The following is a 23,927-nucleotide window of genomic DNA, read 5'->3' on the forward strand; positions in this document are numbered from 1 at the left end:
ATCATTTGATATTTGTTTTTTTCACTTAGCATAATGCCCTCAAGGTCCATCCATGTGTTGCAAATGGCAGGATTTTCTTTTTTTACAGCTGAATAATGTTTCATTGTACGTATATATAACACATTTTCTTTATTCACTCACCTGTGGATGGACACTTAGTATTTTCCCCACATCTTGGCTATTGTACATAATGCTGCAGTGAACATGGGGATCTAGATATCTTTTCAAGTTAGTGTTTACATTTCCTTCAGATAATTACCCAGAACTCGAATTTCTGGATCATATGGTAGCTCTAGGTTTAATTTTTTTGAGGAGCCTCCATACCGTTTTCCATAGTGGCTGCACTAATTTACATTCTCACCAACAGTGAACAAGGGTTCCCTTGTTTCTACATTCTCGCCAACATTTGTTATTTCTTGTCTTTTTGATGATGACCATTCTAACAGGTGTGAGGCGATATCTCATTGTAGTTTTGATTTGCATTTCCCTGATGATTAGTGATGTTGAGCACCTTTTCATGTACCTGTTGACCACCTGCATGCCTTGTTTGGGACATATTACAGAGTATTTTCATGCCCTAAATATATATATATATATATATTTTTTTTAATTATTTATTTATTTATTTATTTATTTTGGCTGTGTTGGGTCTTCGTTTCTGTGCGAGGGCTTCCTCTAGTTGTGGCAAGCGGGGGCCACTATTCATGGCAGTGCGCGGCCCTCTCACTATCGTGGCCTCTCGTTGCAGAGCACAGGCTTCAGACGTGCAGGCTCAGTAATTGTGGCTCACGGGCCCAGCCGCTCCACGGCATGTGGGATCCTCCCAGACCAGGGCTCGAACCCGTGTCCCCTGCATTAGCAGGCAGACTCCCAACCACTGTGCCACCCGGGAAGCCCTGCCCTAAATATATTGCATGTGCTCCACTTATTCATCCCTCCCTACTCCCCCACAACCCCTGGCAACTGTTGATATCCATAGTTTTGCCTGTTCCAAAATGTCATGTAGTTGGAATGATATAATATGTACCCTCTTCAGGGACTTCCCTGGTGGCTCAGTGGTTAAGAATCCACCTGCCAGTGCAGGGGACACAGGTTCAAGCCCTGGACCAGGAAGATCCCACATGTCGCGGAGCAACTAAGCCCGTGCGCCACAACTACTGAGCCCACGAGCCACAACTATTGAAGCCTGTGTGCCTAGAGCCCGTGCTCCACAACAAGAGAAGCCACTGCAATGAGAAGCCCACACACCACAACGAAGAGTAGCCCCCGCTCGCCACAACTAGAGAAAGCCCGCGCGCAGCAACAAAGACCCAACGCAGCCAAAGAATAAAAAAATAAAAAATAAATTAATTTTAAAAAAGTACCCTTTTCAGATTGGCTTCTTTCACTTAGTAAAATGCATTTAAGGTTCCTCCATGGCTTTTTATGGCTCAATAGCTTATTTCTTTCTAGCACTGAATAATATTCCGTTGTCTGGATGTACCACAGCTTATTTATCCATTCACCTACTGAAGGACATCTTGTTTGCTTCCAAGTTCTGGCAATTATGAATAAAGTTGCTATCAAAACCCATGTGCAGGTTTTTGTGGGGACGTAAGTTTTCAACACTTTTGGGTAAATACCAAGGAGTGGGATTGCTGAATTGTGTGCGGTTTTGTAAGAAACTGCCAAATTGTCTTCCAAAATAGCTGTACCATTTTATATTCCCAGCAGCAGTGACGAACGAGAGTTCCTGTTATTCCACATCCTCACCAGCATTGGGCGTTGTCAGTGTTTTGAACTTTTGTCATTCTAATAGGTTTTCAGTGGTATCACATTGTTTTAATTTGCAGTTCCCTAATGACATATGTTGTTGAGACTCTCTTCATATGCCATTTGCCATGTGTGTATCTTCTTTGCTGAGGTGTCTGTTCAGATTTTTGGGTTTTTCTTTTTCTTACTGTCAGGTTTTAAGAGTTCTTTTGGATAACAGTCCTGTATCAGATATGTATTTTGTAAATAGTTTCTCCCAGTCTGTAGCTTGTATTCTCATTCTCTTCATGGAGTCCTTCACAGAGCAGACATTTTAAATTTTAATGAAGTCCAGCTTACCAACAGTTTTTTTCATGGGTTGTGCCTTTGGTGTTGCATCTAAAATGTCTTTGTCAAACCCAAGGTCATATAGATTTTCTCCTATGTTATGTATTACAGTTTTGTGTTTTACATTTAGGTCTATGACCCATTTCAAGTTAATTTTTGTGAAGAATGTAAGGTCTGTGTCTAGATTCATTTTTTTGCATGTGGGTATCCAGTTATTCCAGTACCATGTGCTGTTGTTTTCCACTGGCTTCTTTCAAAATTTTTCTTTATCTTTTACTTTTTGCAATTTTAAAATGATATGCCTCTGTGTAGCTTTTTTTGGTGTGGGGAGGTGGCATTTATCCTATTTGGTGTTCTCTGAGTCTCCTAGATCTGTGCTTTGATGTCCGACACTAATTTGGGAGAAATTCTTAGTCATTGTTGTTTCAAATACTTCTGTTCTCTCTTTCACTTTCTTCTCCTGGTATTCCTATTATGTGTATATTATACCTTTTGTAGTTGTCTTACACTTCTTGGATATGCTGTTCTTTTTTTTTTCTTTTCTGTCTTTTTTCTTTAGCCTTTACTTTAAAATTATAGTTATTTTAAATTCCCAGTTTGATAATTTCAACATCCTTGCCATATCTGAGGTTTGTCTGATGCTCACTCTGTCTCTTCAGACTGTGCGGGTTTTTTTGCCTTTTAGTATGTCTTCTAATTTTTGGTTGAAATGCAGACGTGATGCACTCAGTACTAGTTTCCATGGAGGTTTCTGCTCCAGTAAGTTGTGATTCTCTGTATCTGCCTGTCTATCTCTCCAACTCTGGGGGCAGTGGTTTGCTCTGTGACCTCAAATTTTCTGACAGATTTAAGAGGAGTTGTTGGTTTTCAGTTTGTTCAGCTTTTTTTTTTTTTTAATTATTTTATTTTATTTATTTACTTTTGGCTGTGTTGGGTCTTCGTTTCTGTGCGAGGGCTTTCTCTAGTTGCGGCAAGTGGGGGCCACTCTTCATCGCGGTGCGTGGGCCTCTCTCACTATCGTGGCCTCTCTTGTTGCGGAGCACAGGCTCCAGACGCGCAGGCTCAGTAGTTGTGGCTCACGGGCCTAGTTGCTCCGTGGCATGTGGGATCCTCCCAGACCAGGGCTCGAGCCCGTGTCCCCTGCATTGGCAGGCAGATTCTCAACCACTGCGCCACCAGGGAAGCCCTGTTCAGCTTTTTTACTTGTTATTAGGATGGAATGACAACTTACAAACTCATTATATGCCAGACCAGAAACCAGAAGTCTCTCAGTGCAGTTTTATTTTGTATTTATCTAATTATGATTGAAGTTGAGCATATTTTCCTATGTGTAAGGGGCATTTGATCCTTCTGTGAACTTTGCCCATTCATATTCTCTGCCAGTTTCAACCTTGAATTATCGGTTTTTCCTTCTATATTTCAAGAACTCTTTATACGTTGGAGAGATGATTAGCTCTTTGTGAAATGAGTTGCATTCCCCCTCCTCCATTTTTCCATTTGCCTTTTGACTCTACTTATGGTATATTTTTGCCTTACAAAACTTTTTACTTTCAAGAAGTAAATTTATAAATATGTCAGTGGTTTCTAGAATCTGAGACAGATATGGAATCTAGAAGATTTTGAAATGCATGAAGGTAAAGAGGAATTATTTACGATTATTATTCAAAACACCGTCTTCCATAGCCACTTCTGTCTCCCAAGGGAGTGGCGTTCTTTCTCTTCAGAGGAGATTTTTTGGCAATCTCCCTAATGAATCCTGTAATGTGAAAAGACAGACCTCAGCGGAGTAAGGTAAAGAGAGGAGAAATAATTTGCCCTGCATAATGAAGTAAGAATAGGTACATTTCCAGGAGTACCTCAGACAGGGGCTCAGGGGAGGCGCTGAGGAAAAGCAGAACTGACCAGTACACTAGGTGGCAGGGAGCCTGGAGAAGGGCGCCTAGTGGAGGATTTCCAGGTGGGGCGGTGGGGGAGTGTTGAAAGGCAGGGATGTGGGACGCACAGTTTTATGTCGTCTTCTATACTGCACTACAGTGCAACCTCCTGCATTACTCCCAAACCATTATTAAGTAGGCACAGACACAGCCAAAATAAAGAGAGTGGGGTGAGGTATGATCAAGAGAGCAGAAGCCCCAAACAAATTCCCAGAGAGGCAGATGAGACGCTGCAGCCGGGGTGACTCAGGAGTTACTGTGAGACAAATTCTTTCCCCCAAAAAAGCCTAGAGCCACAGTTTGCCAAACTTGGTTATACAGTAGAATCGCCAGAGGGAGGTTTTTAGAATCACAAACGCCTGGATTTCACCCAGGCCAATTAAATTAGATGCCCTGTAGGTAGGACCCAGGCACCAGGAGGCTTTAGAAAGTTTCCCAGGTGACGCTGATGTACAACCAGGGTTGAAAACCATTGTTTTAGATCAGTTCCTCTCAAACTGAAGTGCTTCCCAAACGATTTGAAGTGTGCAAATAAATCACCCGAGGCTATCGTTATGATACAAATTACAAATCAATAGCAGGCGGCCCAAGATTTTGCATTTTTAACAAGCTTCTGGGTGACGCGGATGATGCTGTCTGAGAACCACATTTCGAGTAGCAAGGGGTGGAAGTGGCTGACGTGTGGGTTACTGCTGCCGCTCAATTGCCTTCCGGGAGGCTCCTAATTTACTCTGACTTGAGACTGCCACCTGTCCTACTGTATCCATCCTCCCTTCTCTCCTGGCAGTAGAACTTCCTATTTTCAGCTGCACACTTGTCTAGACAGAATTTTTAGCCTCCTTTAAAGCTGGGTGGTCCTGTGACTGTGCTTGGCCTGCTGAGGTGCGAGTAGAAGTCATTGTCCGGGAGGGGCTGTGGCCGTTCCTCTCCCCGCCCTTCTTCCCACAGGCCCAGGTGCAGTCAAGGCAGTGGTTGCCCAGGAAGCCTTCTTGAGCCACAAAGTGGAAGCTACGTGCTGAAAGTTGTGGCAACGAGATAGAAGGGGCCTGGGTCCCTGGCAACACGGAGTCTCCTTCTAGCCCTGCACCACCTGCCACTGGAAGTCTTTTATGTGAAAAATAACCTTCTCTCTTTTTAAAGCCTTGTTCTTTTGGATTTCACTCATAAGCAGCTGAACCTAATCCTAGAGATACTTATGCACTCTGGCAGATTGTATGTGTCTGTATCTTCCCATCCCTGACAACAACGGGGTGAGACGGATCTTTTTATTTTATTTTATTTATTTTTTTAACATCTTTATTGGAGTGTAATTGCTTTACAATGGTGTGTTAGTTTCTGCTTTATAACAAAGTGAATCAGCTACACATATACATATATCCCCTTATCTCCTCCCTCTTGTGTTTCCCTCCCACCCTCCCTATCCCACCCCTCTAGGTGGTCACAAAGCACCGAGCTGATCTCCCTGTGCTATGTGGCTGCTTCCCACTAGCTATCTATTTTACATTTGGTAGTGTATATATGTCCATGCCACTCTCTCACTTCGTCCCAGCTTACCCTTCCCTCTCCCGTGTCCTCAAGTCCATTCTCTACATCTGCTTCTTTATTCCTGTCTTGCCCCTAGGTTCTTCAGAACCATTTCTTTCTTTTTCTTTTTTTTTAAGATTCCATATATATGTGTTAGCATACAGTATTTGTTTTTCTCTTTCTGACTTACTCACCCTGTATGACAGACTCTAGATCCATCCACCTCACTACAAATAACTCAATTTCATTTCTTTTTATGGCTGAGTAATATTCCATTGTATATATGTGCCACATCTTCTTTATCCATTCATCTATCAGTGGACACTTAGGTTGCTTCCATGTCCTGGCTATTGTAAATAGAGCTGCAATGAACATTGTGGTACACGACTCTTTTTGAATTATGGTTTTCTCAGGGTATATGCCCAGTAGTGGGATTGCTGGATCATATGGTAGTTCTATTTTTAGTTTTTTAAGGAACCGCCATACTGTTCTCCATAGTGGCTGTATCAATTTACATTCCCACCTACAGTGCAAGAGGGTTCCCTTTTCTCCACACCCTCTCCAGCATTTACTGTTTGTAGATTTTTTGATGATGGCCATGGTGAGCTGGATCTTGAAGAATGAGTAGGAGTGTTCCAGTCAGAGAAGGAAGGGAAGGCTGAGGAGACAGCAGATGGAAAGACATGGAGCTGTGAGAGGGCTTGGCCTGTGTTCAGGTCACCATTGCTGCAGACCAACACCCTGGAAAACTCAGGCTTGAAATGAGAAGAGTGTACAATATCCCATGACTCTGTGGGCTGGCTGGGCTCCATGTGGTCTTGGCGGGGAATGCCTATCCGGCTGCATCCAGCTGGTGGAGGGCTGGTCTGGAAGTTCCAAGAAAGCCTCTTTCACACCTCTGAGGCCTTGGTGTGGGCTGGGGTGCCTCGGTTCTTCTCCGTGTGGCCTCTCTCTTCCACATGGTGTCTCATCCCCCAGGGTCTCTCTCACAGCAGCATTGCCTCAACTTCCCTCCAGGATGAAAGTGGCAGCTCAGCCTCCTTGTAATAGGCCTGGATGTGGCCATCTCACCTGCACCTCCTTCTCTGGGCCAGGCTGGCTTGGAGGGGTGGGCACAGATGCTGTCTCTCCCTGGAAGGAACGGCACACGCGGGCAGGGAGGGCAGCCATCGGCGACTTACCCACTGCCTGTGCATCCAGTGGCCAGGATATAGGCTAAAAGAAATGGGCAGGGAAAGAGTGAGCCTGCAGAGGCACAGGCTGTGTGTGTTGATGAGTTCTGGTTTTACTCTATAGACAAAGCAGACTCCAGCCTGCGTGGTGGCTAAACTATACCCTGGGTATAGAGACAATGAGAGCAAGTGTTGATCCATCAGTCGTCATGTTGTACTAGCATTATCTTACATAATAAAGTCGGGGTCACCTTGTGGCTAACAGCACGGAACCTGGAGCCAGACGGCTTGGCTGCAAACTCCTGATTCATCATTTATTAGCTGTGCAATCTCCAGCAAGTTACTTAACTGCTCTCTGTTTCTGTTTCCCTATCTGTAAAAGCAGATAATCGTGGCAGACCTTCCTAATGTAGTTGTTGTAAGAATGAAGTGAGATAATCCACGTCACGTAGCCCTCTGTAAGCATCAGCTCTTGTCGTTAGTGTTCCCAGTAGTGCTAGGAAACAGGTATTATTGCTCTCATTCGAAAGAGAAAGTAACTGAGGCACCAGGAGCTTAAACAAGATTCAAACCCAGACAAGTGACTCCAAGACCTGTTGCTTCCTGAATTTCCCACTGGTTGTGTTTTGATGTGTCCCCCAGCCAGGAGGCAGCAGGACAGAGTTTTGTTCTCTCCCACCTCTTATTTCTCAAAACTCTCTGCTCCCCTAGCAGCCTCGTACAACGTCCAGGCTCCCGCTGATATTTGCAGAGGTACGATGGGGGGATCACTGTAAAAATACTAACACCTGGTGTTTTTCTGAGCCTGTGCAAAGTGTGCATCTCAGAGGGTAGAGGCCTCAGGGGAGACTGAAAGTCTCCGGGGTCTGAAGCTACCTTGAGGGTGGGCTGCCACGGAAGCCCTTGGTGTGTCCTCTTGCCCATCTTTCTGCTGCAGTTTATTGACTGAAGCTTTGTGAACCCGTGAGTTACATTTGCAGCATTCTGAGGCCGAAAGGGTTCCTGTAAATACTCCATGTAATTAATTATAAACAAAACAGCCAGCCAGGAGCACAATGCCCAAATAAATCCTTAGCAAGCCTCATTGTGTGCGCTTTACCTCTCCTCTGCATTTCTATCCGTCCAAGAGCTTCAAAAGTGTAATCCTCTTTAAGGACAGATTCACGATGATGAGGCCATTATTTTTTGATATTTTGGTTTTAAGAAGTGACCCAGAAATAGGCTTTAAAAGCAACCTCTCCCCATCCCCCCCTTGACCCCAAGCAAAGGACCAGATTAGAAGAACCCTGGCTTGTATGAATATTTATGCTAGAACCTCTACCAGATCAGATTTGAGGAGTTCATCCTGCCGGGCAAACACGGATTCTGTACTGAATGAGAAACTGACATGTTAATAGCATATTAATGAATCCTTTCATCAGGAAATCCATACCTGTGTCTTGGGGCCCAGGAGAGGTGCTGCCTTTGTCATTTTTAGTTCTACCAGAAAAGCTGTTGTTGCAGTGAGAAGAATTCCAAAGACATCCTGTTTTATACAAAAGATGAGGCGTGGGGATTCTAGTCTGAATATACCTGGGAAATTCCCTCACACTGCCGGTGAGTGTGTTAGAGGCTAATTCCTCTAAATAGCATCTCCCAAGGTGTTTCCGTAGAGCATGAAGACCACAGAGTGTTAATACCTCTCATAGGAGGAGAAGGGGCTCTAGGTAAAAAATGTTGGGTAAATAATGAGCTGAACACACTTCTCTACTGTAGAACTTTCACCCTGTGACTTTCCAGGAAGCAGAGAAATTATGCTGTGCTTCCAGACTTTTTAGACTGTGGAGTTCTTTTTAGACTGTGGAGTTCTTCCTTCTCAAAGCAACCCATCCCAGAACATACACCCCCTTGGCAGGCTGGGGAAGCTGGGGATCCCTTCTCAGAATAACGTTTTTAAGTGCAAAAAATAAAACACATAGGATTACAAAGGAATTGTATCAAAACCAAATATCACACTACTAAAATATTTTGAAATATTTAAAAATGGGCATGTATTAATATATGTATTTCTTTTTTAATGGATCTAATAATTACAGGTGTTTCAAAGGACTCATGGCCATAAATGATATTTCAAGATAAGGTCATTCCTCATTATTCACAAATTCTATATCTGTGAATTCACGTACTTGCTAAAATTTATCTGTAAGCCCCAAATCAATACTCATGGCACTTCTGTGGTCATTTGAGCAATGAGAAATTTCAATCACCTGACCTGCACGTTCCCAGCTGAGGTTGAAAAAGGCAGGGCTCTGCCTTCTTGTTTCAGCTCTCACACTGTAAAAAAAGGTGTCTTTTTCACGGTGTATTTACTGCCACATTTTGGGCATTTTTATGCTTTTCGTTGGTGACTTTACTGGTTAAAACGGTCTTCGAGTGCAGTGCTGAAGTGCCACCTTGTGTGCTTAAGTGCAGAGACTGTGATGTGCCTTATGAAGAAAATAGCTGGGTAGTTAAGCTTCATTTAGATGCGAGTTGTCGTGCTGTTGGCTGTGAGTTCAACATTAATTAATCAACTATAAATTAAATAAGGTGTCTTTAAACAAAAACCACACATTAAAAAAAGATTGTGTATTGATTGGTCGATGATAATGTTGTGACCAGAGGCTCACAGGAATGTAAGCCCGTATTTCCGCTAGGCGCAGTGGTTCAGCGTTTGCCAATTCAGTATTCAAGGTGACTATAGCACATAACTGCCCTGAGTAATGAGAACTGACTGTATCTGCAACAAATGTAATGTGATGTGAAAATATTTGTGACAGACAGCTATGAATACAGTTGCAAACATACAGTGTTTTGTAAAAAATACAGTGTTTTGTTGCCTACGTTCATAATTAAAGGAAATGGTGAATTTTACTTAGAGGGTAGTAAAGACAATTTTTCCCATTCAAGTTCATAGGCACTCTTAATTCTGGGAGAGGGTGGTTCCCATAGACTGCAGTTCAGAATCCCTTCTTTAGTGGGACTAACTCAGGAGAGGGTAGAGCGGGGTAGCTGGTGAAAATTCCTGGGGGCTCCAGTCCTTGCTATGTTGTGGGTCAATACAAGTCTCAGATAAGAGTTTTTAGCTGATTTGCTCTTGCTGGGGGGTCTGACATTTTTTTCTACCAGGTCCTGAACCCAAAAGGCTCTATGATAGAAGTTCTTGATAATTATTCATGTGGAAAATGAGGAGTCTCATTCCAATAGCAAAGGGTAAGAGAGGTCTTTAATCTGAAAATAGGAGAAACAAATGACAATATAGTATTGGGGCGTTTAGAGGAAAATCATGTCTTCTGACCAAGGGTGCCCAGAAAGGAAAGCATCCCCTGTGTTGATTGCTTTTCTTTCTTACCCTTCACAACACAAGGAGTATGATTCAACAGGGCTAATTCAAATGTGTCAAAAAGAGGCTTCTTTTTTTCCCCTAAATAGCAAGATATAAGGAAGTGTGCCCTGGAGAGCAACTCTAATATTCATTCATTCATTCAATCAGTACTACTTATTGAGCACCTCTCATGGGCCAGGCATTGCTGTAGGGCTGTGGATACAGGAGTGAACCTGACTGGCCTGGTTCTCATCTCCTGGAGTTTCTGTTCAGGTTCTGGCTCTTCTCTCCAGGAGGCCAGTCCAGGAACTGGGGAAGGGGATGGAGAGGGGTGCAAACCACCCCAAGAAAGCCCTTCAGGTGCCTGTCAAAGGACAGCACTCATACACTATGATTCTGAAAAACTAGAGGCTGAAGACAGTAGCTCAAGGGGCACCAGTGCAGAAATACGGGATAGAAACTGTCCCCCATGGCTCTACCATAAATTCTGGACACTCAGAAGCTATCAGAAGTATATACAACACCTTACAGGGACAGAATATCCCCAAGCCAGAGAGAAAGACATGGTTGAATCTCAAAGAAAGAACATGCCTGGATGGGAGTATAGAAAATGGAGGCAGAAGTGGACAGGCTTCACCCATGCGCTCCCAATCCAGGGAAGTGGGCCTGGCCTGGGACTCCAGTTCTTGTGGAGACAATGGTGATACCTAGTATTTCGTGCAACATTAGTGTTTTATACAAAAATTGAGATGGGAGCACCATCTTCTCCCACCCTTTGATTTCTTGGTGCTTTGCCCCAGGAATGAGGTCAGGGCTCAGAACCCAGGTACCTCCATCCTCCCATCTGAACCTGTTCAGGTGGAGAATGAGGAAGATGGAACTGGTTAAATTATCCCCAAGGTGGGGGGTTCAGTCTTAAGAGAATTTAAACAGGAAAAAGTGGCAGGGACAGAGATGACATCTAGGGTGGGAGACGGGAGGTGGTCAGACTCAGGAGGATCCAGCCTGGGAACCCCTTCCCTGTACCCACCAAATCTCCCTATACACTCCCTCTAGTTTCCTCCAATTTTTTTTTTTTAAGTATTTGTTTATTTATTTATTTATGGCTGTGTTGGGTCTTCGTTTCTGTGCGAGGGCTTTCTCTAGTTGTGGCAAGCGGGGACCACTCTTCATCGCGGTGCGCGGGCCTCTCTCTATCGCGGCCTCTCCTGTTGTGGAGCACAGGCTCCAGACGCGCAGGCTCAGTAGTTGTGGCTCACGGGCCTAGTTGCTCCGCGGCATGTGGGATCTTCCCAGACCAGGGCTCGGACCCGTGTCCCCTGCCTTGGCAGGCAGACTCTCAACCACTGCGCCACCAGGGAAGCCCTCCTCCAATTTTTAAAATAACTCTATTCCTTCAGGGCCTTCTGGAAAAGGATCAGGGCCTAAAATGAATTCTCTGTCCCCCCAACAACAGCAAAAGCAATACAAGATTATCGACTTCACTAGTACTCACAAATAAAAATTAAAATAGCAATAACTTGGAAGCATTTTAAATGGGGGGATTGAATAGAATTTTCCAAAGGAATACAAAATTTTAGTGCACTGTTCTCTGGGTATATTTTGAGACTGAATGATTAAGATTTCAGATTAAAAAAACAATAACAAAACAACACTACAACAAGTATTGGTATTTTAGTCCTTAGAAATAAGATGAGATGTTGGAACACCAAAATCAGGAGGAGATGGATATAGCAGGTGTCCACAGTCCCACACCTCCACACCTCACACATTCAATCTATACTCCGAGTTTGTATTTCCTGCTTGAAACAAGCAGCCTCCTGGGGGCTTGTTGGTCCTCTGTTGATCTGCCTCCTGGGGACATGTGCTGGTCATGCTGAGCCAAGGATTCTGCCCAGGTGACAGAAATTAATGGGTTCACAACTTTTTAAGTGTGTTGGCCCCCCAAACTGAAGCTCACACAAATCTGGCCAGTTCATCTTGTGAGCAGAGGTGGATTTACCATAAGTCTAAGAAAGATTAAATTTTAGGGTTCCTTCCAAAGCCCTGGAAGGGACCCCAACAATGAGTTCACATGGTCCTATGCTTTGTAAAATTTGCAGAAGTAAGATATTTTAAACACTATTGCTTCCTCTCTGTCACAATTTCCCTTATATCCAGTGGCTCTGGAAAAGCCATGGGAATTTTGGGGAAGTTGAAATGGACATCTGTTTAGGCTGGATTTAGGTTGGGCTATTTATGTGGTTAGCTGTCATTTCTGTGCACAGTTAGGGTACCGCTAGCCATCCTGGTGCAGGAAAGGGCCTCCAGGTACGCCCCTGTTGTCCACCAGCACCGTGACAAAGGTTCAGGGCTAGTGGTCAGATCACAGTATGAGAGAGTGTCCTACAGCTCCCGGCAGAGGAAGTGTGTGGATCGTGGAGGAGAAACAAGGTGTGAAATGCGCAAAGCCAGAAGCTAGTCTGTGGTAGGTTCTTCCAATCATTGATACGATGAGTGGGAGATTTGGTTCACGCTGGTGCCCAGCCAAAATAGAAGTATTAATATCTCCCTATCAGGAATAAATAAATAAATTAAAAAATAATAAAATAATACAGCATACACAATAATACACACACTGTCATTATAATTTTGTCTTTATTGAGACAAAGATTTGGGTGCTGGTGGTTTATTTGGGAAGCCATCCCCAAAAGTGGGAAAGGGGAAGTGAAGAGGGTGACACTAGGCTCTTAAACAGGAGAAAAGCACTTTGCAAAGATGCTGCTGAAGAGGGGCCTGTGAGTTTGTGACACAGTCGCCCCCAAAACCGTTTCTTGAATGAGTTTACCCAAGTTTTTGCCTTCCTGAGCTCCCCAGGAGCAGGTGTCCCTGAGGACTTAGTGCCCGCCTTGGTCTCCAAACACCTGCTCAATCTGGGGGTTGAATGGATTCTCCTTTCCCAGGACCTGAGGCCACTGGAGCTGCACCTTCTTCCAGAAGTGATCTGCCAACAGCTGTAAAGCCACCTGCAAGAGAGAACCCAAAGGAGGAGTAAAAGGGAAATTAAAACAAAGTAAAGAAGTTACCAGCAAGATTTACTCTATTCCTTGTGCGGTGGACAGACTCTAGGATGGTTCCCCAGGATTCCTACCTTTGGGTCTTTGTATGATCCCCGTCCCTTGATGTGGATGGAACCTATTGATCCCCTTCTCTTGATGTGGATGGAACCTATCACTTGGTTCTAAGCAATAGAACATGGTAAAGGTGAAAGAATGTCCCTTCGGTGATTATGTTACATTATCTAAGGCTCTGCTTTGCTGGCAGACTTGCTCTGGAGACTTGCTGATGGGCTGATGATGTAAGAAGCCATGTTGGAAAGCCCACATGGCAGGGAACAGAGGGTGGCCTCCAGCTGACATCTAGTAAGAAGTTGGGTCTTCAGTCCTACAACCACAAGGAGATAAATTCTGCTAACAACTCAAGGGAGTCTGAAATCAAATCTTCCCCAGTTGAGTCTCCTGGTGAGAATGTAGATTTTAGCCTCTGAGACTCTAAGTAGAGAACCCAATTAAACTATGCCAGCACTTCTGACCCACAGAAACTGTGAGACAACAAGTGTGTATTGTATTAAGCTGCTACATTTGTGGTAATTTGTTATTTAGTAATAGACAGCAAATACACTTTCTCAGAAAGGCATTTTTTCACTTACCTGTGGATAGCTAACACTTACTGCAGGCTTAAGGCTTGGGTTTTGGAGGTGAACAGGATGAATCCTTCCTTGAAGGAACTCCCAGTCTAGTGAGGGACCCAGACATGCAGAATGACACCACCAAACCCACAGGGAGGACTGTGAGGGATGCACACGGCTGGAAGGGGAAGAGGTGGCAACTCTGCTGGGTACGAAGAAAGGCTAGGTCCTCTCTGAAGGGTGTGATGGCTGAGCTGAATTTTCAAGGAGGAATTCACCAGATGGATCATGAGGAAAGCAGTGTATGTGGCAGAGGACACAGCACATGCAAAAGCTTAGAGACGTGGAAGAGAAAGTCATGGAGGGGGACTACAGGTGCCTGGGAGACGGAGCTGAACCGGTCCCCTGGCAGGGCTGGGCTCCTGAAGGAGGCTGTGGGCACGGAGAGAGTGGTTGGAGTGCCAGGGTGTGGAATGTACAGGCTTAATTCACAATAGGCTTGTCCCTCTCTCTCCTGGCCTGATGCCGGCTCTCTGGTTGCATTGTTGTATGTCCCTTTATTCACAATGTCAGCAGGATCCATTCTTGGTTGTTCGGTCCTCTGGCTTGTCATTAACATGCCTTTGATGAGGAGTCTTTCTCTGCAGATAATGCCCTCATTTAGCAAATGGGCCCTGGACAGGCCTTCAGGCCCCAGATGGCTACATTTCCATGGGAGGGGGGTGGGGGGGCGGTTAATGCTGAATGATAAGAGAAACGTGACTGCTGAAGGCCTCAGAGGGGAACACATTGTTGAGGGCAGATGCTCAGGGATGTCCCTGACTTTATGCAGAAGCACATGGACATTGTCTTCAAAGGGCACATGCTGTTCATCATTCCAGCAAGCAGTGCAGCCAGCTCCCTGTGTGATGCTGGCCAGCCCTCTTCGGCCTTCTTCTCTGGGCTGAAATTCTCTTATTTGCAAAATGAGTAAATGATCTGAAGACTTTTCTGGGTCTAAATTGTGTGTAAGATTTTAGCAGTTGTTAGAAAAAAATAGAACCGGTTGAGTCGATACATTAAATATCCCCAGTATTTTAATATGTTCCTGAGCCTTCTGAGGTGGACCCCAAATTCCATCCATCCAACAATGTAATCTTGATCATATCCATGTGGTGTCTAACACACATACACACCCCACTTGTCACCAACACACACAACACGTACCACATACCACATACCACACACACACACACACCTCTCAGACCTAAAGAGGCTGATTGTCAAGCCAGCAGGTTTCCAGGAAGGGTCTGATCATCTCTCACACTATAAGCAGTCATGTCTTCAAAAACAGAGGACTGGTTTTGGGCTGTTTTTCCTGCTACTTCTCAACAAAGTAGGCTGCTGCCAAGTCTGTGGAAAATTACTGGTTCTTCTTTTTTGTTTTTTGCCTTTCACTTTGATATACCTAAGCAGTCTTCCTAAAAATGATGTGGTACCAATACATTTATGGTCATTTGTTTCCCAATGTGAATTAATAAAGGAGGAGATGGGAGTGAGGATAAGCAGAGGAAAGTTAAAATAAAAGAGCTCAGATTTGAGCATGTGGTAACTATTTGGTTTGAAAGCAATTAGTTGGCTGTCACTCTAATGGAGACTAAAATATTCGTGAGTGTGCATTGCCAATATTTTGGATCTAAAATGGTATTGTTATTACTAAACTAGACACTTGTGATAAAATGACCCACTATAATTATTCATTCGTCTGAGAAACATTTACTGAGCACCTATTGTGGGCTTCTTATAACCAACCTCCTCTTGTAACTCCCATGATGCTCTGCACAGGGCAAGGCCCGGTCATCCTCATTACTCCAAGCGAGGTGTTCCTTGAACACAAATATCTTTCATGCTTCCCTTTTCACAATTAAAAACATTAAAGCAATATCTATTCATTTGGGAAAAAATTAAAGGACAATTAAGCAAAAAGAAAAACAGAATAAAATTTATCTTAATTATAATAGAGATAGTCACTGTTAACACTGAGCCTTTCTGAGGCACACACACACGCACACACACATACATTTGATCCCTCTGTAAATATTTTATAATCTGCTCTTTTGGAGGTATAATTTACACACAGTAAAATGAACTCTTTTTGGTGAACAGTTCCATGAGTGTTGACACATGCATTCAGTTGAGTAATCATCCCAACAATCTCTAATCTGCTTTTTATTTACTTTGCTCTATATTACAAACATATTTCTGTGCCACTAAAAGTAGATCTGTATCGTTTTTATTTGCTGCACGATATTCCGTCAGATACATGCAAGCTAATTTATTTCACCGATGCATTTTTTTCGTACACATCTCCCTAACATTTATCCTCAGGACAGGGGTGGAGACAGTTTCCTGCAGCCAGTGTGCCCAACATCTGCAGCCCAGGAGGGGTTCACAGGCTGCCTCATTTACTAACCCTACTAGACACGCGCACGGAAAGAAATCTGGTCCAGCAGAACGCTAGGGAATGTGGAGTTCTGGTTAATTGGAATATTCTGGTTAACAGGGTTAGGCCCTTCCTTGTCTCTTCCTTTGCAGTTGACTCAGCTGCCTGTGCTCTTGCAGGACCCCAGCTGCAGAGTCCAGATGGTTGCCACATTGGCAGTGCTGCTTCTGTCTAGGTGCCACTCAGTTCTAGCAGGTGTGGCTCTTCCTCTGGGTAAGTCCACATCTGATGGGCACTGGTGCTGTTCTGCAGGCATCCCTGCAGCTCCAGTGTTTCTGTGGGGCGTTGCCACCCACCCATCTGTCTACTGCTGCTACTCAGAAGCCCTCATGGTGGCAAAACCATGTGATGGTCATTGGTCCACTGTGAAGTTTTCTCTTTGAAACTCTCATAGAAGGGGTGACAAAGTAGGGCAACGTAACACCCCATTGTCTTATATAAGTTTTTGGTGAAGCAGCTTTTTCAGTTTTTACTTTCAGCCCCTGATCTCCCTACGATTCAGGCATGAGTCCACGGAGAGGGGAGTTGGAGGGTAGGGACCTGGTGCCACTTCTTGATTCAGCCCTTGGTGACAGCCACCATATGGCTTCTAGAATTTCTCTCCCTTCTAATGACAATTTAAAATTGCGCCACGCTTCTTTGCCTAACCATATTTGTATTTATGATGAGTTCTTCACCGGGAGAGTACCGGGTCCTCCAAGAAAATATACCATGTCAGATCCAGCCCACATGCTCATGATCTGCTCACATATCCAGACATGATAGAAGCCCAGCAGTGGTCATAGCTGGACATCATCTGTGATTCTTCCACATTCCCACTTTGTAAGCTAACTGTATGTATTTTGCTACAAAAATGGAACTCTTTAGTAAGACAATCATAAAAACAAACCCTGAACGGTAACTACATTTTTGTAATATTTTAAGAGAACAAATGCAATTCAGAGCAAGAGAATATAGATTTCACCAACAACTTATCATGACTGATACCTTTTAAGTTGAACTCTTGCTAAATTTAACTCTGGGGTTCTACCAGACCAAAGTAAAAAATCTACTGTGAATTTATTTTTCTTGAAGGGAGAACAGTTCCAGGCTGTCTTGTAAGATTGCTTTTAAATACTTGCAGGGAAGCCCTCACCACAGGGAAGGCACAGTTTTACTTCTCTGGCCTCTTTATCTGTCCAGAAACACAGTCTATTGGACCTGGTTATTTTGGGTCCCAATTAATTTTAAATTTGTTAACTTACAATATGACAGTGGTGTAAGATGTATTTAAAATGTTACATTTCCAGCTCTAGCCTGTCTGTGCTGGTTCAGGGTGCCACCACCAAAACCACTGCTGCCAGTTGGTGTATAAAGCAAACTAAACAAACCTGGTCCCTGATGCACGGGAGGGCCAGCCTAAGTGAGTGTTATTTGAGGGTTCCCTGGCCCAGGAGGCCCTCCCCCCTCTCTCTCCCCACTGCCAGCTTAACTGCCTTTTTTGAGGGGCTCCACCAGTCTGTCAAGGACCTTGGGTCCCGGGGGCTTACATGTTGAGACAAGTAAAGACCTAGAGACTGTTAACTTATTTAAAGCCAATGCACTGATTATATATCTGATCTCTGCCACCAGCAGTGTATAAGGGTCAGGGATCAAGAAAGAAGAGGGAATTGATGTCATGGAAAATTCACTGCCTGTAGGAAGAGTTTTAAGAGGATCGGTTTGGGTTGCTACTTCCATGAGGAGAGGAGAGGACGCTGTTTTGCAGAGAGCTTTGTTGGGCGAAGCTTCTAAGGCAGGAGGTGTCAGGAATGTTTAACTAAGTGGTCTCAGCATAGCCAAGGAAAGCAGACTTGATGTATGTTCGTGGCTCTTTCAACGTTTTCTGTTTACTATTGTCTGATTTTAGGCCCAGAGATCTTTTACGTGCCTTTTCAGATACTTAACTTTGCAAAGATTTTAAAAAGTGGGTGTTTGAACAGGTAGAATTGCTACAGCTTCAACAGGCCACAAATCTGGGTCTCGGGTCTTTGCAATGACATTTCTTTTCTAAGAAAAACTTTCTTTGCATTTTGTCAGCAGTTTGGCTGCTATTCCCAACTCTCGGATACACCTGCTCTCTCTGGAGGCATCTAGCGATCTCCTAGGACTTCTTTCCAGCGGGTCCTGCTGAGATGGGCAATGGTTCCCACTTTGTGGTAGTCATACCTGCGTAATCCCTCTCCTTTGAGTGTGGTAGGACTTGTAATTTGCTTTTAACTTCTAAAATATGGCAAAGGTGATGGAATGTTACTCTGTGGTTAGGTTACGTACAGCAGTGACTGACGTAACTGGCAGACTCTCTCTGTTGCCATTTTGCACTCATTGATGAAGCAGGTTGCTCAGGTGGCCTCTGAGCAACAACCGATTAGGAACTGAGACCCTCAGTTCAACAGGTCTCAAGGAACTACCTTCTGCCAACAAATGTGAGCTTCCAAGTCAAACCTTCTGATGAGACCCAGCCCTGGCAGACACCTTGATGGCAACTTGGGAGAGTCAGCGGAGCAGGTTACCCAGCTAATCTGTGCCTGGATTCCTGGCCACAGAAACTGTGAGATAAGAAATGTGTCTCCTACACTGTTGGTGGGAATGTAAATTGGTACAGCCATTATGGAGAACAGTATGGAGGTTCCATAACAAACTAAAAATAGAGCTACCTTATGACCCTGCAATCCCACTCCTGGGCATATCTCTCCTGGGAGAGAAACATGGTCTGAAAGGATACATGCACCCCAATGTTCACTGCAGCACTGTTTACAATAGCCAAAACATGGAAGCAGCCTAAAAGTCCATCGACAGAGGAATGGATAAAGAAGATGTGGCACATATACAATGGAATACTACTCAGCCGTTAAAAAGTATGAAATAATGCCATTTGCAGCAACATGGGTGGACCTAGAGATTGTCATACTGAGCAAAGTAAGTCAGACAGAGAAAGAGAAATATCGTATGATATTGCTTATATGTGGAACCTAAAAAGAAATGATACAAATGAACATATTTACAAAACAGAAACAGACTACAGACTTAGAGAACGAAGCTATGGTTACTGGGGCTGGTGGGGGGGGTGGATGGGAAGGGTCGGGGGAAGGGATAGCTAGGGAGTTTGGGATTGACATGTACACACTGCTATATTTAAAAAAGATAACCAACAAGGACCTACTGTATAGCACAGGGAACTCTGCTCAATGTTATGTGGCAGCCTGGATGGGAGGGGAGTCTGGGGGAGAACGGATACATGTATATGTATGGCTGAGTCCCTTTGCTGTGCATCTGAAACTATCACAACATTGTTAATCGGCTATACTCCAATATAAAATAAAAAGTTAGAAAGAAAAAGGAATGTGTGTGGTTTTTAAGTCATTTGGTACGCAACAATAGATAACTAAAATACCTTCTCAGTCTTAATTCTCTTTGATCTTTATTTTTCTTCATAATTTGATCCCTTGGGCCAATCTCATCCCTGTCAGTGTCTCCTGCTCTCAGCTAGAAGCTGGTGATTCCCAAACCTGTGTCTCCTGAGATCAGAACCCATAAATATGATCTAATGGCTGGATACTGTGCAGGCACCCCAAATTCAGAATGTTCAAATCTGCTCTTTCTTCTGAGATCCTTGACTTTATATTTTCACCTCCCTTCATCCAGTTGTCGAATCCTGTGAGTCATCTCACTCCCACCCACCAAATCCAATCAATCAGCAAGTCTAGCATTATATATATTTCTTAAAATTCTGGTTCTACATTTTGGAAATGAGATGAAAAAGTAAAGCGGTTGTCAGTCTATTGATATACAGGAATTTTTATATGCTTATTTATTTTCCATTAAAATATAAGTAAAGAATTTAGATGGTGAATATAATCTGGCTCAAAAATTAATATCTATCAATCATAAATTTGAACTGTTCAACATAGCCCATATTTATACTTAAACTTGTCTGCCTAAGAAAACTGGGGCATTTGAATCAATAGTGGTTACACACTCCCCCCTGCTTCTCTAGCAGGGTTTTAGGAAGAAATAGGCCAATAAAATAAAGCCTGCTCACCCCTTGGTGGTGAGGGGCCAGTATCAACTGTTTTTGCTCAGATATACAGGATTGGTGAGGGGGCACTTAAAAAAGGTCCCAGTCTTCCCTTTTGGTTGGTATTATGTCTGTGCCATAAGGATGAGGTCCTGAGACTCAGCCTTGCCCATCTGACTCTTTCAAGATGGAAAAGATGTGGACTCCCATAGCTGCCCCCATGGTCTAGAAGGATCTCTTAACACTGCTTCTGCTGTAGGGCACACCATCGGGAGGCGAGTATGCAGGGACGTCCAGCGGCCCCTCTTCAAGGCTTCAAGTCACAACCCTGTCCTGATGGTGCTCATATCTGTATCTCCAGCTCAGATCCCTTCCTGAGCTCTAAGCTCGTATATTATCTGCTTCAGGGACATCCCCATTTGGACATCCTAGAGGCTCTTTAAATCCAACATGTGCCAAACTTCTCCTCAAACCACCCTATCCCCCTAAAGGTGTTCTTGACCTCGGCAGGCAATGAAATCATCTATCCAGTTTCCCAAGTCACAAAAGAAGTGTGATGCTTAGCATCTCTTTCTCTTTCACCTTGACATCCAATAAATGACCATGTTCTGTTGATTCAACTCTCTGAATCTCTCCAATACAGGCCTTTCTCTTTCTCCTCACTCTCACTACCTCTGTTCAGGCCATCACCCTCTTGTGCATAGGAATGTCCGCACCCTTGCTAGACCAAACCGTTCTTCATGCTGCTACCACAGGTATCTTTTTAGAGAACAAGTCTAGGTATTTTTCCCTCTTGCCGAAAAACCTTCAACGGCTCTCTGTTCTCCACAGTTGAAAAGGTCAAACCCTACTCAGACCTTATGTGACCTGTCCCTGAATATCTCTCTTGCTCTTTCTCTCTCCACTCCACTCTCATGTTCTATGTCCCCGCCACACTGAAGCACTTTTATTACCTCCAATGTGCCATGCTTCCTTTCGTATTCAGGTCCTTGCCCTTGCACTTTCCTCAGCTCAAAACACTTTCTGCAGCCCCTCCCCTCTTCCTTTCACTTGACTAGTTCACGGTCTTAGTTCTGAGTTCCCTCCTCTGAAAATCTTTTCTTGCACCCCTCTCTCCCATTCCGTCCCCCATAATGCTCCCATAGCATCTGTGCTTGCACAACTGGAGGCATTGACTACTTTTTACATTTAATTATCTGTTTATTTGTCATTCTCCCACTCTACCCTATAATATCCTTAACCAGCAGGGGTGGTTTCCTGTTCACCCTTCGCACTGTATTTGATACCGGCTAGGCACTCAATAGACATTCTAGGGTGGCAATTTGCCATCTAGACTGCTTAGCTCAACATACATGATAATTAGGCAGGCTTTAGGCATATCTATCCAATGTCACCCACTTTAGATGTGGCTCCACCACTGTTGCCCACTCTATCACCCACTCTCAGCATGTGAACAAATCTCTCAGGAATAACATAAGATTATGACACACCGATTTTCAGCTTCTGACTCTGTTCTCAACAGTCAGTTAACGGCGAAGCTGTTTGAGTGCAAGAAAGAGCCCCAATTTGACAGACCTTGAACCCTAATACTATTTTAAGAGTCAGGGACAGAATAGTCTTTTGATAGATCAGACAAATATGTCCCGAGGGATACAACAAAGCTGTCTTTGACCCTCTTCTTTTTAGTTTGTTCCTCATTGCTCCCTCTCTGACCATCTCCTCTCGTCCCCATTCTCTATAGAGTCAGAAGGGTAAAATTCTGTAATGTACAAAGAATGACAAGAATTACTACCTAATTATTGCCAGAAAGCAGGTCTCCACATTAACTATTCTAAAACCAAAGACATCATTTTTTTTTTTTGGTGGGGGGGCAAACTCTAATATTTAACCAGCTTCTAGCCAATAATTCTCTTGGATCAACCCATCCAAGTGATACACAGGAAACAGATATTCTGAGGTGCATTACTTAGATTGTTTGGGTTGTTGTTACTTAACACAGTAAGATGCGCATTTAATACTCATTTTAAAATTTACCCAGCATCTGTGAGACTCTACTGTCCATCCATCTGATCATGGAGTGGCACTCTTCCTTTTCTTTTCTTTTTTTTTAAAATTAATTAATTAATTAATTTTAATTTTTGGCTGCATTGGGTCTTCGTTGCTGCACGCAGGCTTTCTCTAGTTGTGGCGAGCGGGGGCTACTCTTCATTGCAGTGCGCGGGCTTCTCACTGCGGTGGCTTCTCTTGTTGCGGAGCATGGGTTCTAGGTGCTTGGGCTTCAGTAGTTGTGGCACATGGGCTCAGTAGTTGTGGCTCGCGGGCTCTAGAGCGTAGGCTCAGTAGTTGTGGCGCACGGGCTTAGTTGCTCCGCGACATGTGGGATCTTCCTGGACCAGGGCTCGAACCCGTGTCCCCTGCATTGGCAGGCGGATTCTTAACCTCTGCACCACCAGGGAAGTCCCTCTTCCTTTTCTTTTGAGACAGTTCTTAGCCCTGCCCATGGGTACTCATGGGACCTAGAGCTCAGGGAGAGGGAGGACTATGGTTCCCTTCATGCTTCTTAGGGGATGATCAGCCCTCCCTGTGGCCTGGCTGACCATGTAGATCAAGGCTACAAGGAGTGCTTCTCAGGTTTGGACCCTTGTCAATGCCACAAAGGCTGCGTCAGAAAGACGATAGCCACAGAGGATTGCCTGTGGGTAAATGGCCCATCCCTCCTGCAGGGGACTGGCTTTCAAAATGTTGGAAGCAGCAGAGCTACTCCCCCACTTCTTTTTCCATTTTTTATACGAAGAAATATCATGAGCAAGTCCAGTATGTAGAACAGATAAAAGTGGAACTTCCCTGGCTGCAGCCAGGACAATGGACAGGGGAGGGGGAGGGGACAGAATCCCACCATCTAGCTCCCCTTGCTCTGTGAAGAGGCCAGAGTAGAACTACTTTCCAGATTGTTCCTCAGAATCCTAAATGAGAAACAGCTCTTACTGCAGGATATTGCTAAGGACACTGTTCTCCTCTCGTATGGTTCTCCTTTTTTTCTAGAAGGATCCATAGAAGAAATTTCTCACAGGGTTCACTTCCAGGAGTCCTTCTGATTTTTTTTTTTGAGTACTTAATTTATTTTTCATCTTCTTAAGGCTATGACTTATGCCCTTCTTTGCATCAGCTGCGTAGGAAGCATGGAGCTGATTTCGTGGGCCCTTGCAGGCAGTTTCTTAGGACTTCCTGGGACACATTGTGAATTGTAGACATTAAGTCAGGAATTCAGGTATCATTTCTACCTTATTTTCTTTTTACTCTGATTTTCACTTTATTATTTTATTTATATTTTATCAATTTAATTTATATTTATTTATCTTCTATCTTACACATGTGTGCACATCACCTCAAATTCTTTCTGGAATAAAACAGGATAAAAACGAATGCATGGGTGCATAATTATATTACAAAGATAATGTAACAGACTGCCCTCAGCAACCATCGTGTGACTGCACTTACCTCACTAGGGTGGAATCCATCCACGGGTTCAATGAGCTGCCAGGGCTGCCCTCCGCTCCTCTGCCACTCCTCCATGACTGTGGGGCGTGCACACACACACACAGAGGGTTAGAGACATGCTTTCCTGAGCAACAGTCAACACCCAAGAGCAAGGGCTGTGAAGGATGTTCCTCCCGGGCCCATGCTTACCCA

General features: G+C 44.1%; 1 protein-coding gene across 5 annotated transcripts in view; it reads right to left on the reverse strand.

Moving 5' to 3' along the window:
- Positions 1-12,830: 12,830 nt before the first annotated feature.
- The window catches only part of AOAH (acyloxyacyl hydrolase), a 176,248-nt gene continuing 165,151 nt past the window's right edge, over positions 12,831-23,927 (reverse strand). For all 5 annotated transcript variants that reach the window (XM_082471859.1, XM_082471860.1, XM_082471856.1 and 2 more), the window contains 2 exons: positions 23,736-23,812; positions 12,831-13,057 (listed from right to left, as the gene is read on the reverse strand). In XM_082471859.1, coding sequence (XP_082327985.1) covers positions 12,929-13,057; positions 23,736-23,812 — 206 coding nt within the window. In that variant the 3' untranslated portion in view covers positions 12,831-12,928. The remainder of the gene's footprint in view (positions 13,058-23,735; positions 23,813-23,927) is intronic.

Source organism: Balaenoptera physalus, assembly GCF_965194825.1.
Source record: "Balaenoptera physalus genome assembly, chromosome: 8".
NCBI lineage: Eukaryota > Metazoa > Chordata > Mammalia > Artiodactyla > Balaenopteridae > Balaenoptera > Balaenoptera physalus.